The 17164-nt window shown below is 43.9% G+C and overlaps 1 protein-coding gene across 1 annotated transcript; it reads right to left on the minus strand.

The window, feature by feature from the left end:
• Nucleotides 1-374: 374 nt before the first annotated feature.
• On the minus strand, nucleotides 375-9112 carry LOC306951753 (GDNF family receptor alpha-4-like; the record flags this gene model as incomplete). The annotated part of the gene is made up of 8 exons (XM_079542281.1): nucleotides 375-509; nucleotides 816-946; nucleotides 2185-2319; nucleotides 3422-3531; nucleotides 3606-3951; nucleotides 4349-4441; nucleotides 5095-5370; nucleotides 9070-9112. The coding sequence occupies 8 exons, from the start codon at nucleotides 9110-9112 to the stop codon at nucleotides 375-377; spliced, it is 1269 nt and encodes a 422-aa protein (XP_079398407.1).
• Nucleotides 9113-17164: the final 8052 nt, after the last annotated feature.

The following is a 17164-nucleotide window of genomic DNA, read 5'->3' on the forward strand; positions in this document are numbered from 1 at the left end:
TCCAACAGGTAGGGTGGTAGGAAACAGTGTCATGTGCATCCCTCTAGTTAGAAACAGAACCCCACGCAAGTTCTAACAGAATGCAGACTTGTTTTAAAATACTGTGGTTGAATATAAGCCTGACTGTCACTCAAAATGCTAAATGTGGCAGAAGCAATGGTGGGCACCAAATCTGCATCTCAGAGCACACTGATTGGAGGAAAGGGGGGCACAAATCAGGGAGAGGTTTTCGGTGACCGCAGTTATAGGCTAAGGCTGTTCCCTTCCTCTTTTACAGAGGCTTTTTGTTTGTTGAGGGTAAATCAGTAGTGGGAGGTGCCTGGATATGGGATAAGATTAATAATACGGGAAGGAAAGATGTCACTTATGCCAAGTTAAAGTGGGCTCAGCAACAGGGGAAGGAATAGAGACAGAGATGGCCAAGAAACAGCAGCTCCAGAATATACAGAGGAGGCCATAGGCAAACTGCTGTGTTCAGAGGTGTCTTGCTGTGTCTTCACTTCAGCCACCTAGGAAATGAAAAGGAGGAATGAATCCCAGTTAGTCCCATTTGTGCTCAAACACGAATAGCAGAAGGGCCTCAAGCTCTGGACACTGATATGAGACTGTAGAAAACTTCTGCAGCCAGGCAGCATGGCCTCCAATTTCTGTTTGTCTGTGGAAGGAATATCTGAGTCAAAGCAGTCTGTGTTTTTGCATGCACATGGCATCCCTCACTTTGATGTCCAAAATCACACATTTCCAGATACAGGGTTTTTGAACTACTGTCTCTAGGCTACTTGACCTGATACTGGAGGCAACAAAACAATGCATACCTGGGACATTTCCGAAGCAAGAGATGTGCTGGCGCTGTCTCCTTGGAAATTTAGGGAAGCTGAATAATATAAGTCTTTCTGTCTTTCCAGACCTGTCAGCTTCTGGTGCATTTGAGACCAAATAGCATTTTCTGCGAACAGAAGCAAAGAGAGAGTCTTATTGTGCTTTTCTTGTAGTATGTAGTATCTCAGGTGGTATGTTCAGGTTATAGGTGTATCTATAGTGCTTGTGTGAGGCTTTTTGGTACAGCAGTAGGTAATTTAAATAGTAATCTTTTATCTAAAGATGGTTGATTTGTTTGATATACTTCAGAACCTTTTACAAAACAGAAAGTATTTAAATCTTAAGTCTGTTGCTAATATGCTAAGGAGCATAAAAGAAATACTAACTTCAGATTATATACATCATAGAATATACTGAGTTGGAAGGAACCCACAAGGACCATTGAGTCCACCTCCTGGCTCCACACAGGAAACATTTGGACATAGCCTGATATTTGGAATTGCTATGCTGCTGAATCTGACAAGGACTGTGTCAGGAGCTACTCGTCTTGGCAAAATAAGGCCCAAAGACGAGCACAGGACGATCAGCAGGCTGGAGCACCTCTCCTATGAAGATGGGCTGAGAGAGCTTGACTTGTTCAGTCTGGAGAAGAGAAGGCTCTAGGGAGACCTCATTACAGCCTTCCAGTAAAGGAAGATTATAATCAGGAAGGAGAACAACTTTTTTAGACAGGTAGATAGTGACAGGACAAGAGGAAATGGCTTTAAACTAAAGGAGAGGAGATTTACATTAGATGTTGGGGAAGTTTTTCACTGAGAGGGCGGTGAGGTGCTGGAACAGGCTGCCCAGAGAGGTTGAGGATGTCCCATCCCTGGACATGTTCAAGGCCAGGTTAGATGGAGCCCTGGGCAACCTGATCTAGTGCTTCATCCAGCAATTGGCAACCCTGCCCACAGCAGATGATCTTTGAGGTCCCTTCCAACCCAAGCTGATCTATAAAACTATGAAAGGACTGAGAGTGGAAACCAAAACACCATAACCCTGGCATTGCTGGAACTACTCAACAACCTATAGATACAGCATGTCTGACCTCCCCACAGTATTGCTTTTTTGCAACTGCTTCATTTGAATGCTGTTTGTAGATAGCTTCCTAGTGTTTGAGATGAACAGAAGTGTTGAATAAAAATATAGAAACACTTTCAAAAGCAGATCCATGGTAGTCTTGGAGGTTTGTTAGGAGATCATGGAAATGCTGCAGAAGACAGAAGTGTATGCTAGAGCAGTGCAGCGTAAGATCTTGAAATCAACAGGTTTTGAACTTCCCCGTGCTGAGTTGTTTCCCCAGTTCTGCGACATATTGCTTACCAAGGCATTTGTTGTTCTCAAACATTCCAAGTATCTGGTCACACTTCTCCTTCTGGTTGCCACTGCTTTCACAGGTACACCACAGGGAGACCTCCACGCTGGAGTTACTGATGTAGTTGGGTGTCATAGGCGTGCCTGTCCCAAGCCCCCAGAAATGGGAATCAGGATTTACTTCATCAAATGAAAGAAGCATGATGAGTCCCCTTATCCTCAAGGCAATGCTGCCCTGGAGGCAAAAGCCTTCCATTACTCAGAAGTCACCTTGCAGAGCCCCTGCAAGGTGACCACATCTGGTGAGCCTACATGCAGTCTGCTGCTCTGTGAGAAAGGGTGGAGATTGCTACCCCTGACTCAGTCAATCTGATGAAGCACACTGATAAACCGAACTATGTGCAAACATTGGACTGAAGGATGTGAAGCATCTGCAGATTCAAAGGCAGTGCTGAAACATGGCTCTCCTAACTCTCATGTAGCTGGCAGCACTCTGTGGCCAAATGCTTTTTTTCCAAACAAGTGCTACACACCTGTAGTGTGCCATTAGAGCACTGAGCTTATTTGGCATGAAAACAGCAAAGACATCTGGAAAACCAGAAGATATAGTCTAGAATTACAGCTTCTGAGATACTACTGCATTCTGTAGCTCCTTTGAGCCACTCTGAAAAAGTAAAAACAACTTGGCAGTTAATACCTGTAACTAAAGACAACCTTCCATTCATCAGCTGGTAGTGCTTTGTGTTACTGTTGTTCTCACTGGCTCTGAGAAGACAGTGCGTACACAGTGTTAAAACAGCATGAGTATAAACATCAAGCAACAAGGGAATGTCAGCTTTAACTACGATCTTACAACTGAATTCTGCTGTGACTGTGATGCAGCTCCAGCAGCAAGAATAACTTAATCCATACAAGTTGACAGAGACTCTGCGGATGGGTATTTAGAGCACTTTGCATCAGCTGGTGATGCAAACAGGAATGCAAGAGTCCCAGGCAAGTGCTGCTGCTTTGCCAGCAGAGGATGGGACAAAGCAGAGTGATAAATGCCACAAAGGAGCTCTCTTTGTGCTACATTTACCTCAGAAACAAGTGGAAGCACCAGCATCCATTAGGCTAAGGCATGTTCATTGGCATGCTTAGCACTATCACCCTCGTAGCAAAGCACGACAGACCCTCTTAGCATAACAATGAGGCTACAATTTGTTGCCTGCAGGTAACCCTTGATGTTCCTCTGGGCATCACTTACCAATCATCCCCATGTAAGCCTGCAGGCATGCAGCATGGTTGTGCTGAGAGCAACCATCTGGGGACATATCTGCAGGTTGGCAGTTTTGTTGGAAGTCAGCAAGTCGGGATCTGTAGGAATGAAAATGAGACTATCAGTGTCTATGTCTCTTCTGGTGACCGCTGCCTGCTGCTGCCAGACCTACTTGCAGATATGGTCTTCCAAGCAGGAGTCCAGAAGCCAAAGGCAATTGGGTTTGGTGCTATACTGAAAGGAGCAATCAGGAACAATAGTTTTCCGGCGCCGTTCTCCACAGAGTTCATCCTGACATGGACAGAATAGGATCCTTCTAGTGAAATCCTCAGGGACTTTCTCGAAGAAATTTCTTAGCCCTCGATGGCATTTGCGACGGTCACACATGTCCTCACTTCCTGCCCCTCTGGTGCAGATTGAGGCATAGTCTGTGCGCAGCCGAACGCACTTCTTGCTCAAATTACAGACATGAGTTGCTTTCAGGCATGGGTTTGTTGCATCTCCTGCTAACTGAGAGCCTATGAAGCAAAAAAAAATCTGTAAACAAAGAAGCAAACCTCCAGAAGAAACTTCATGTAGGAGTAACCCTTACTTGATGGACAAATTGGGAACGAAGTCCTGCTATGTGCTCGTAGTAAGACATTACAGTGGTGCTAGTTACAAAATCACATGTTTTATTGGTTCATGTTAGGATGTTTTTTTTCAGAGAATACGTCATTGTGAGTTATTCCCTCTTTCATGGGCCTAGGTCTGTAACTGTATTACATTTAAGTGCAAATACAGGCAGGTATCCAGAGCAGGCATTTATCTGGTTAAAAGGACAATCACCTCAAATCGTTATTATTGATGATTTTTAGCCCCTGAAAAGTTAAGAATGGTAAAGAATTGTATCACTTAGCTGTTACAAGCTATTACCTGATACCACAGCTGCCAGTTCATTATAATCTGTTTTCCAGTGCTCTTCAATTGCTGGATTCTCATAGGGAGAGGTTTCCAAATTGAAATAACCTGGGCAAGACACAAGGTATTTTATGCAATGAGAGATGTGCCAGCTTTTTTTTTTCCTTTTCCTTTTTTTCCTTATTTGCACTTCTTCAGGCTGGAATTGAGAGGTGCTCTGTTCTGTTGAAAGCCAAATGCCAAGAATGGTTCTGCTGGAGATGCAAAGATGTGACTGTGTAGCACCAGCATTACATTTTGTCATTAGATTTCCTCTGGCTGGAATTTGGCCTATGTTGAAATTAGCTTTTTGTCAGCCTCAGTGCTAAGGAGCTGTGCAGGACAGGTAGTTCCTGGTGGCAGGCCATTAGAAGCATCCCAGTAAAGCTGGAGAGAAGCAAAATGCTGCTCATGGATGCCATTACAATAAACTCATATCCCTTTTCAGTGACAGATGTAAACATTTTGAAGTGACTTACATAGAACTACAGTTAAGTAATTGTCTCAAAGTTGCTACCTTTGTTTGTCGGACTCCCTGGTGTGTTGGAGGGGCAAGTCTCAAACCAGACTGGTTTTCCATGCAAATCATACAGAGCAGTAATGACCAGGAGACCAAAGGGGTACCTTCAGTATTGGGAAGCGGCCTTTCACCAGTGCTTTCAGGTGGGAGGGGCAGTGTTGAGCCTTACTGGTACCTTCTAAATTTGTATTATTTATCTCACCGTCTGTCATGCTGGAGTGAACAGTCCAGAAAATGCGCAGGCAATGCTCCTGTCTCTTCATGCGCCGATGGCACTTGCAGTGCAGTAAAGAGCTGTTCCCGAGGTACAGCTCTGCATTCAGACATCTGACCCTGCTATCATGATCCAGCGCGACGAAGCGTGTCTTAGCAAGGTCACAGTTTTCCAGAGTCCTGTAGGTGGCATTGCAGTTGGAGTCTAAGAGGCACAGCTGTTCTGCTACTATGCAATCACTCCGTGGTAGAGCCAGGAAGTCTCCTGGTAAAGAAAGGAAAAGATTGTAAGGATTTCAGTCATGATAAATGCCACACAAGCACCTTGTCATTGTTTTGTAGGAATCCTCAGTAAGAACTCAAGGGGCAGCACTGGTTGGGGTCTTTCATATTGGAGCAGTATGGAGCAAGAGCACTCTCCGTTTAGAAACAGAGGAATGACTAATCAGTGTGTGGAAGAGAGAACAAAAGATTAATGACAAATCTCCAACATGATTTTGTTTAATAACATCCCCTCCCTTTTCTTTAAAACCACCTTTAACTCTTTCAGCTTGGCTGGGATCAGGGGTGGCTCTCTATTTTCCTAGAGCAGTAAATCCCTAAGGAAACTTTGGCTTTGTTGAGGCCTTCTTTGAAGAAGCTCTCCTATCTGGGCAATAAGAAGCTTAGTGCAATAAGCAGCACTAACACCACATTGTGGTGTAAGTCAGTGCTGCTGCTGTTGCTAAGGACACAGGTCACTCTGAAAGTAATGACTCCTATTTATTTCTGCTGCAACTACGAAGATACAAAGCACAATAACACTATTTGATAGAGCAAATTTTCAGCTACAAAACACTATTTTTCAACACAGTCACCACCTTTAGCTGTGCATTTTCATCAGTGATGAACAAGAGCCTATTTGTTGTGCTCATAAAAGTCTGCATCAGGGAAGGTGCCCTACTATCACCACTGCTGAAATGCACCACTCACTCCTTACTGTGCTGACATTCAGCAAGCATCAGTTAAAGTCACTGGGTGCAATGTTTTCCACATGAGGGAACTCAATTCCACACCTTTGCTTCATATATGCTTCCATGTCAGAGACCATTTGGTCAGACTGCCCCTCTACTGCCATCTGTCACATGGCAACAAGATGTAATGCACTATTGGTGGGACAGTTCATCCACTGCGGCCATACTGCCAACATCTGCCTCTGACGTCGTGGACCAACATCATCAAATAGGCGGCATGACTTTTGAAGCAACCCTCATATATGCCAGTCATTAAGAGCTGCACTGAGGAAGCCATTTGCAGGGTGTAAAAGCAACTAATTTGTTAAGTTGGGAAACTTAATAACAACTATACTTTTTTTGCATAATAGAAGACACCTTTCATATTAAACACAACTCAGTATATAATCTTCATTTCTGTAGTATATGGATCTGTGTTTACGCTACGAGCACAGTGCGTCACGGAATGGTTTGGGCTAGAAGAGACATTAAAGATCATCTGGGTCCAACTTCTATGCCACAGGCTTAGATACCTTCCACTAGACCAGGTTGTTCAAAGCTCCACCCAACTTGGCCTTGCAAAGACTTGGAATAAGAACTGCTAACAGAATTTACACATAGGCTAGTAGTATGTTTACTCCTTTCAGGACAAAACTGCATACCTAGCATCTACCTTCAGTGCTTTCTGGATGCGTGATCTCATCTGTCATTCTTTTGTTCAGCATATACTGTAGTACTATTTCTGTCTGTCTTCACTGAAGACTAAAATAAAAAATCTCTGTGCAGCTTTTATTATCTGGTATACTGTCTTCACTGTCTGATTTGTTTTCTCACTCCCTTCAATTCTACTGGCTTTATCCATTTATTTGCCATATAATTCTACACTAGTCTGATTCTCAAACTTCCTATTCTGCCTTCAATCCAGTAATGCTGCCTTACGTGTCTCCATCCCATTCATTTATATTTCTTGGCTTTCCTAACAACTTCTTTGTTGTTCATCTGGCTGTTACGTAAAGACTACATGAGTTGGTAAGCTCCCTGAAAGGAAGACAAATCTCTCACCAGAAATGCTTTGTACCAGCACAGTTGGTTTTAGTTAGACATTCCATCTTGGAACAACATTAACGAACACATGAGGTGTGATTACATTCTGTAAGGCTGCAAACAGTGCAAAGTTCCAGTAGCAATTTTCCAGCTTAAATGATTCTATGATTCTGCTACCTCCAAGGTTTTGGAATTCTAAGCTGAGCAAACTGACAGACCTCACAAGGCCAGAGCAGAGTGCCACTGCCCTCAGCGGCCGCAGTAGCTGCCGTAGTAAGTTCATGAAAAGACAGGACACACTGCTATGAGCACTGCTCAAAATTCACCTTGGCTTGAAGTGACATTTTCAATCCTTTACAACCGTATCATAATTGACAGGGTAGGGCAGAGCTGAGTGTGAAGTGGATGGGCTCTGTTTCTACCACAGGCCCACCAGATGTTTTGGGTGAAGCTTCTGGAAGCATCAAAGCAGAAAAGCAGTCCTCCTTAACTAACAGAATTTAACAGCTATGCAGCCTGAAGCCCTAGCATATAAAGTTTCATTGAAAAAAAAAAAAAGAGTCCTCTTACTACTTATAATACCAGATAATCAGGTAAAATATCCAGTACTGTACTAGAAAGCTCTCTGGTCTAGGTTGCAGAAAGCACTGAATGTGCATGTGCATCAGAGCCCCTTTAGCTAAATGAAAAACAAAGTTATAATAATCACTTCACAAACAATGATTATTTACACCTTAAAAAAATAAAGTGATAGTTAATATAATGCCCATCTATTCTCACTTTTGAATCCACGCCCTGTCATATACCTATGAAATTACGATTAATGTTATCATTATCTTAGTACCCCTTGTCATCCACACTGTGTAAGAGAGGACAATTACAGAAGGGAAACTTTTTATTTATTAAGAATAGATTTAAAACAAGCACCAGTTTTTGGGCAATGGAAAATTGTGGGAAATCCATTGTAGTCATGTGGCTGCAAATGCTACTGAGGTCTCAGTGCAATAGCTCATCTTTATCAGAGTCATGATATTGAGCAGTCGCATTTTTTTTTTTAATGTCAAGCACTGACATCTCATAGGTAGGGTCGGGTGCTTTTGAAACTTCTTTTAATACTTGTATTTTTTGCCACTGCAACCATGAAGACTGCACGAGAGATGAATGCAAAAGGGGAATCGTTTCTCCCCTCCAGATCTTGTGACTTGGCAATACCGGAGCACAGCGTAAGACAAACAGTTGCATCTTTGCAGGAGCTTTCTGGATTGGTGTTTGCAAACCGAGCCTCATCAGAATATCAGCCTGGAGCGATTCAGAGGGGGAGTGCATGGAAGATGGGTTAAAAAAAAAAACAAACAACAACATTTAGCAAAGATATCTCCGGTCCCGCATCTCCTCCGAGAGCTAGAACTGATGCTGTCTTTATGCCCGAAAGGGACGCTGTCTTTACGCCGCGCTGAGGGATCAGCTCCTGACATCGGTCCCTCCCTGCCGCGAGCGAGAGGAACAAACCGCCCTCCTTTACCTCCGCGAGCTTTACCTCGAAGAAATTAAAATCCCTCCCGCAGAGCATCCAGCCAGTTTGGTCACATCGACACTCGCAATTCGCAGCGCAGGTCAAAGCAGCAGCGCGCCTTTCCTGCTTTGAAATATGGTTCTTCCTTCGCAGCGGAGCGGCTGCCGAGAGCGGACGGGAGCAATGAGTCCGGGACGCACCCCGAGCTCCGCACAACCCAACCTCCGGACGGGGCACGAGGGGCGCCGAAACGTCGCCCCGCGCGCCTCTCCTGCCGAGCACCAGCAGCTGCTCGGGCCGGGCCGGGCCGGCCACCCGCAGCTTCTAGCCGCCCGCCGGGACCGGGACGGGCACGCGCCGCCGCGAGGCTCTTCCCGCCGCGCTCTCCCGCCCGCCGCCCCGTGCTGTTCGTTACCGGCTCGGGAGAGGAGCAGCCCCAGGAGCAGGGCCGGCCACATGCTGCAGCTCGGCGCCGGAGCCGCCGCTCACATCCCGAACGCTGCCCGCCGGCGTGTGAGCGGCCGCCGCCCCGTCGAGGTGCAAACGGCGAGCACCGCCCCGCCGCACGGCCCGCCTCCACAGCCGGCGGGGTTGGGGTGGTGAGCGGCGCGGATGAACCCCCGCGGTGCCAGCGGTGAGGGAGCGCGCGCCCTGGCGAGTGTGTTAGAAGGGGCGCTTTGGAACGGCTTTACGTAAAAATTTCTTTTTTTGGTTCGGTTATTGACGTCCTACCTGAGGGCAAGGCTGGGGATGCTCCTCTCTGCGAGGAGCGCTCACGTGAGGCTGCTTTGTTAAAAGAAATCGAACGTTAATCGGAGGAAATGGCTTCGGAGGGGACAGGTGCTGGCTAGTTCTTGATTCCCTCGATGCTTCTATCGCCTGCCGAAGAGATGGTGCGAGCTTTTGCCTCCTTCCCGTCGGCTTTGTTGTGAAAGTTCTTTCTTCAGAATCTCACAGTTGTGGGCTTGGCTTCTGTTGAGCTGTTTCATTGTGTCCTGTTGAGCAGGACACCTCTGGGAGCCTACTCAACATTTAGGCAGCCATGTCTCTTTTTGAACAAATCCTTCTTTTTAGTTTCCATACCAAGATCAAATTAACCAATGTGAAAAAAGTAATAGTCTAACATGTACACATACATTAATGTATGAAAATAAGGTGAACTTTTGGCAGAACGGTTGTTTGTACAAGAGAGACCAACTCCATCTGTCCAAAAAGCCCAACAGGAAGAGTAATAACTGTGCAAACACATTAAGCATTCACAGTCCAATTCAATGCTGCTTTCCTGTTCCTGGGTTTTGAAAAAGATTTGTCCTTCTGCTTACTGTTGTGAGAGAATTCTTCCAGTTGTGAAGAAGTTATCCACAAACACTGGAGGCTCTCACTTCTTGTTCGAGGAGAGAAAGTGTTCGCACCATTCTTAAAGCCCTTACTGAAGTCTAATGGTTGGGGGAACTTAAGGCAAACAGTGGAGGGAATGCAGCCTTTTTAACTTTGAGGAGAATTGCTTCAGTCATCGTTCAGGGAGGATGGAAGAAAGACTTGGAGAAGGAGACTTACTTATAAAAAGGTGTGAGGTTATAGCAGCACAGACATCCATCCGTGCAGGAGTACAAATGCTTCAGGAGGTTTGTGGCCAGTGTTACTCTCAGTCCTGTTGAAGACAACAGTCACAGGAGGGGGAGCTCTGCTAGACCGACTTGTAGCAGCAGGTATAACTTTGTGAAGATATGAATGTAAAGGGTAATTGGGATGATAGTGATTACCAGCCTGTGATCTTTAGTCTGTTGTTTCTTTTACACTGTTTTTTGCTTCTTCTAAACAAAGACGTATTCCAGTAAATTCAGGAAACTGATGTAAAGCATCTCACAGGAGAAGCATCTTTGTACCTTGAAAAAGGAATTAATATAAATCATTAATCTTACCATCAAGCTCTGGGAAAATTCTGCTAGCATGTGGGGGAAAAAACAACAGGCTCCATTAGTCTCCAAAGTGGATTAGCCAAGAACCAACATGATTTCTTCTGTAACAGAACAACAAGTTTTGTAGGGAAGAGAGAAAAGAAGAGCTCATCAGTACTGGGGATCTTTAAGAACAGCTTTCATCAGGTCAGTCTAACTGGGTACCAGAGGACAGATGCGAGAATCTTTAACAGTCCTTTCCAGGCCACTTTTCTGATCTTGTGATTATAAATCTTCATCTAAATCCCACAGAAGTAATTGATTAACTCAGTTCTGAGTTATTCTTTATAGTGGATAAAAATGGACAAGGAAATATTTTCCCTCCATATTAAATGCATTTGCTGCAGCAGTGCTTTCAGGCTGCCTTGATGAGTAGCCAAGCAGAGGAACTGTTGCTTGATGTCTGATGAAGTGCTGACCACTTCACTAGCCAGCACACCAACCTACTGTGATGAAAACATCCTTTTCTTGACTTCTGATTGCTCACGTGTATTTTTGCCTGGGACCCGTGACATGAGGTTATTTGTTTGTTCTTCCCCATGCACACATACAGAGCAGCACTTTAACCTCATTACGCATCTCAGAAAGTTGGATAATTACCAGCCTCTCACAAGTAGTGCCGCCATCACTCTTTCCATTTGTAGTTTTATAGGTTAACTCTGACCTATGGGAACCATCTACTAGCGTAATGTTTAACATCTCACAAATCAGTCTCTCCCTGATTCCCTGCCAGGTCTGGGCCTTTGACCTTCTTAAGCAGCTGTAGAAACTGTGATTAATGCTGATCTGATTTCCTCAGCATTTAGCCTCAGTTCCATGTCTTGTTATCTATTTTACTCTTTTTGGTTTCACACAGGTCTTGGCTGGACTGTAAGTGAGGTCATCAAGTCCTGTAATGAAACAGACATGGCTGTGGAATATAGGAAGTAAGTTCTTCTCAGATCTTCGTCAATATCTTGCCCAAAATGAAAGTGTTAATCCTGTGCGTAGTTTCAGGGTTGTATGGGAGTTAAACATATGCAGAAATTGGTCACCTCGTTCCTTTCCTTCTTGTCCTCATGGATTTGTTCTTAACATCTAGGACCAGAGGGAATGGTTTCAAGCTACGGCAGGGGAGCTTCAGGCTGGACATGAGGAAGTATTACTTTTCAGAAAGGGTGGTCAGGCACTGGAATGGATGCCCAGGGAGGTGGTGGAGTCACCGACCCTGGGGGTGTTCAAGGAAAGACTGGATGTTGTGTTGAGGGACATGGTTTAGTGGGAGCTATTGGTGATAGGTGAACGGTTGGACTGGATGATCTTTTAGGTCTTTTCCAACCTTGGTGATTCTATGATCTAGTCAATGCCTCCTGCAGTAAGCACTGCTTTACCATCACTCAGGTACTCTCAAACATAAGCTCTAGAGATAACTGCTACTATTTACATATGGGATCCTGAGGAACAAACGTGCTCAAATTCATCAAGGAAGCCGATTTGCTTGTGAATTCTTTGAGTTCAGAGCTGTGCAGTCACACTTTTCATAGTCTAGAGAGCATTTGCACCCCAGCAACTAGTTGGAGGGTGTAATCACTGCACGTATATTTGTGATTGGATGTTATGCCAAAAGAGCTGAAGGAAACATTCAGTAATGTCATGGTCAAGTAGGCACTCAGTTACTTTTCAACCAGAGCCAGTGTTATAATAAAAAGCTGCGCTCCCCTTCTTCTGAGCCCCAATCCCAGGAAGATAGACTTCTGACTGCAGGAGAAAACCATTTCCTCAGCTTTTATTGTCAAAGGTAAATTACGCCCTTCCTGACGCGCATTGAGACTAAAGAGGACAGCTACGTACAAGCTGATTGGGCATCAGATTTGCATTGCCCATTTCATCATTATTTCATCCTCAGGGATGTTGTGTGGTTTTGATTGTTACACTCAAAATCATCAGCCAAAGAGAGCAACTGCTTTTACAGCAGTCAGGAACTCTCTCACTACCCTGGTACAATACAGGCAGCAAAACTAATACATACTGAATTTCCTCTCCTCACCACCTCACCTTCCCTCTGGAATACAGCCTTACTTTGCTTCTCATTTTTGTTTTATCATTCATGAGTGTGGAGGACGCTCTGGTCTTTGCAGTGCAGATTACAATCCAACAGCCTCTAATGGAAAATATTAGCACCAAACCTTGTGCAGAGGACATATCAAACCACCCCAATAGAAATAAAGTTATTTCCTATATTCACATGAACACACAGTATCACAGCTGCATTTTTCTATGACCCAAATGACTTACTGATAAGAAGTAGTAATGACTTCCCTAATATTTTGGTGGCAGCAATTAGAATAAATGGATTAGCATAAATGAACTCTATAAAAATAGATCTTAGTACCTACAACTTCATAGAAAAAAAGACATTATTGAAGTTGGTTTACTGTTAAATTACTAATGAGAAATCAATATGCTGTTAACAGATTGCTAAACTGGGACATAGAGGGATGTCTACTCCAAAGTCATTCCATGAATCCCTGATAAGAGTTCACCATAAAAGCTAAGGATTTTGGACACAACTGCTTTTCTCTGAAGTGTCTATTTGCTTTTTACTTCAATATAACAGGTGCTTACTGGCATACACATAATTTTGTTACATCTTCAAAGCTCCAACACGCTTTGGAGTAAAGGGGGATATTTGACTAGCTGTTGATCTTAGAGTTCCAAGTGTCTACTCTGAGTGCTTGCCCACGTGCTACCTGTGAGGCTGTGTGTACCACATGTGATTAACCCAAAGACTTTTTATAGCGCATCTGTATTGTCTTTGTCTAATACTGCATTTGCTTTCTTCTCTCTACAGACAGCAACTCTGAAAACTGGAATGTTTCAGCTTTTCCAATCCACCTGGCTCAGTATTGGATTGGAAGAGGAGAATTAAAACAGCCTTTTGTGCTACGCCTTCATGTACTTAGTTGTGAGGGTGGCTGATGACGACATACAGCTTGCTTTCCTGTTGCTTTTGTGTTGAACAGTTCATAAACTTATAGAAAGTCAAGACCAGAGCATGTACAAAGGCCTTTTGTTGCACTTCCTGAAGCAACAATAACTTTGATGAGGGTCCTGATGGCAATGATCACATAATTTAAATTGAGCAGGGTAGCCCTGATGAACATCTGGTCATTGCAATAGCTGTACAGCTCAGTTTCCATGCTTCTCCACATTTTAGCTGAGAAAAATCCGGCCAGACTTTTGTGATGTTCCTTGAAACTCACTGAAAAGATCTCAGTTCATCTTATTCATTTTGCTTTCAGCTTATGAAGAACTAGGCACAGCACAAGAGCTCATCTTGCAAGTTTAGATACATCTATGCTAATTCTAATCATAGACTAGGTGTGGAATAGATAATCCATTTATCATGCTGGTGCCGTTTGCTCACTGGTTGTTCCTCTCTTTGGCTGGCAGATCCCTGGGGTATCTGCAAGAGGTATTGTTTCACATTCCTCATCTGCTCAAATCAACAGCAATGGACCTGTCTTTTCTTTACTGGGGAGCCCTTTTGAATAAATCAAGAGCACAAATTCTTAGTTTCCTCCTGAAATGACTATCTAGCACTGTACTAGAACATGCAGCAGTGTTTCAGTGATGTGCTAGCCATTTCTTCTCTGCATCTGGAACTGCCACTACCAATGAACAGTGAGACTGACTGAAGTATTTTGTTCGTTCTATGTTCTGAAGTGCAGTGTCTGATGCATAGACTCAGATGTGAATGATCCAGGTCTTTTATTATAAGTTCTCACATGACTTATATACATTCAGAAGTTTCCTTTTTTAGCTTTCCCATCCCCTCTTACAACTTTTCTATCCACCTTTACATATCAGAGCACACTCCTTAACCGTGGATGTGGGCACTTATCCAATCAGAGCCATGAGCCGTTCCTTTTGCTTTCTCTTCTTCTAGAGGGATGCTTGGTTCTCACACTTTATCTTGCTCCGCAGCTACTGCTCTGAATAGCTTGTTTTGTATTCCCACACTGAAGTGCTTAGTGTATCCTATTTTGTGTAGTGCTAATCTTCTGAATATGCACACTAGTGATTTCACTGCATTTTGCAAGATTTGATCACTGCAGTGCTTTTTGAGTCAGATCTTCACAGAAGATGCTGAGACTCCAACAGCTGAACGCCAGATGGTTTGTGAGGAGCACTATCATGTGGGAGTACTACCGCAAGAGGCAGCACAGAGAAAGGCTGAGCAAACACTTCTCTGCCTGGCCTAATATTTACAGCGCCACACTCTGCTCTTTACCAGACTGGTAATGGACAGCAGGCACTCACAGCTCATAGGTAACACCTGTGCACTACAGAAATATTAACCCAAAGCAAACAGCCCTGCAGAAGTTAGTGCCTGTATTCACAGAAAGCCAAACAAAAACCTCTTTGATTTCCTAGCTTAACTATTGGTTCCCTAAACAGCTCTGGCTGCTCATGGTTGATGACAGTTCAGAGTCTTGACAGCCAAAGCAGTTACCTATAGTTTTCTGCCTATGTACTGTAGTATTTGGCCACTTACAGCTCATATCATTTTACTCTTATGTTCCTACAAAGAAAACATTCAGATCTGCTCTTGTATTTTAACCTCAGTATCACTCCCAGTAGGAATATCAGAAGCATTTAGGTGTGGATAGATAAAGAGTCATGTAACCCAACATACAGACTACATCTTCAGGTAAAATAACTCCCCTTGAAAAGAGTCGTCATAGAAAAAAAGGAAAAAGGAAAAAGCAATCTATCATAATAATCATTTAAAGGGAACGACTAGTAATTAGTAAGCTGGACAATAAAGCTTCAACCCAGAGAGACCACAAGAAACACGAGAGTTACATTAACAGAGATCCTTTGAACTTAAAAAATGAGAGACTGAACACTGTAGCAGGGCAAAGCTTACCCCATGAATCTGTTCTAGCTAAGAAACAACTGGCTGAGAAGCAGCCTCAGAGAAAGGACCTAGAGGTTACTACAAACACGAGCATGCTCAGATCCTGAACAAGACAACCCATTCTGTACCACACGGGATGCTGTATGAAATTCCCTAACCCCAGAGTTCAAGTGGGATCTAAAGGAACTTGCAGGGATCCAGAGGGAGCTACCAAGAAAGCAGCATACACATTAAAAAGAAGTTAAGTAAACTGGGTTATTTGCTTGGCAAAAGGGAGCTTACTACCCACCTACAATCACAAGAAGGTGAGTTACAAAGATAACTATAAAGCTATAGCATCATTGAAAAGAACAGCAAAATGAAACTCAAATAAAATTAAAAACAAAACAAAGTACAAAAAACCTTACCTTTAGAAATCCCCAAATGAACAAAGACCTCCAGAAAAACATACCCTCACTTCCAGGGCCAACCCTTAAATGAAGTCTGGGAAGGGGTGGAGCCAGGATCCATCCCCTTTTGGTCACTCAGGTACATTGCATGCACCTGAGCTCCCCTGGGTTGACCCTGAATTCCCACCAGGTGCCCAATCACTGTTTCAGACCATGACTCAGCATTTCTGCTACAGTGACAAAGCCAAACCCATGTTGATAATGGGCAAATGACTTAAGAAGTGATCATAGCCTCAATTGGTAATGTGGGTGATTCAGACTGAATACTGTGAAAATTGTTTTTGCCAGGAATCATAGAATCATCAGTGGCTCTTCTCGTCTGTTGATGCAGTGACATCATCATAGAAGGCAACCAGGTTGGTTGTACGGTAACTGCTGAGTCGTGGCCTGAACCACTGATGGAGCACCTGATAAAGGACCGGTCAGCCCTGGGAGCACAGGTGCAGCAGTTTACCTGTGTGACAGGAAGGGATGGAGCCTGGCTGCTCCTCTCTTAGACCTCGTTTAAGGGCTGGCTACCACTGGGGAAAGGCTTCTTTCTGAAGATTTCTTTTGGGGGATCTTTCCTTTCAAACTTTGAATCTTCTGATTCTGATATGCGTGAGTGATCTTTTCTTTGTAGTACCTTTCTATTGTGCTGATCCTTCTGTTATCGCACCTCAGTTGTAGTGCCTTTTGTTTTGATCTGTCTAATTACTACATTTGGTTAAGTAGGATTTGCTTTTAGTAAAGCTATAGTGGTTCTCTCATGGTGTCTTCCTGTCTTTTATGTGCTTTAGTATTGTTTCATGGAGGGTCTGTTCCATAGTGTTCACTGGCATAGAGGTGAGACTGACTGGTGGGTAGTTCCTAGGATTGTTCTTTCATGCCCTTCTTAAAATTAGATGTGAGGTTTCCTTTTTCTGGCTACTGGGGTCTTCACCTGATTGTCACAACTTCTCAAATAATAGAGAGAGTGGCTTGGCATCTATATCAGCCAACTTCTTCCATGTTCTGGGATGCTTCTCATTGGGACTCATAGACTTCTGGATGTTCAGTTTTCTCAGGTGGTCACAAACCTGATCTTTGTTTGCAGTGGGAGGGACTTTGCTTCCCTGATCCTTTCTTACTAAACCCAATACTTGAGAGCTGTGTGGTGAGCAGTTATCAGGGAAGTTGGAGGCAAAAAGCTGTTAAGTACCTCAACTTTCATCTTGTCTG

Source organism: Tetrao urogallus, assembly GCF_951394365.1.
Source record: "Tetrao urogallus genome assembly, chromosome: 14".
NCBI classification, from domain to species: domain Eukaryota; kingdom Metazoa; phylum Chordata; class Aves; order Galliformes; family Phasianidae; genus Tetrao; species Tetrao urogallus.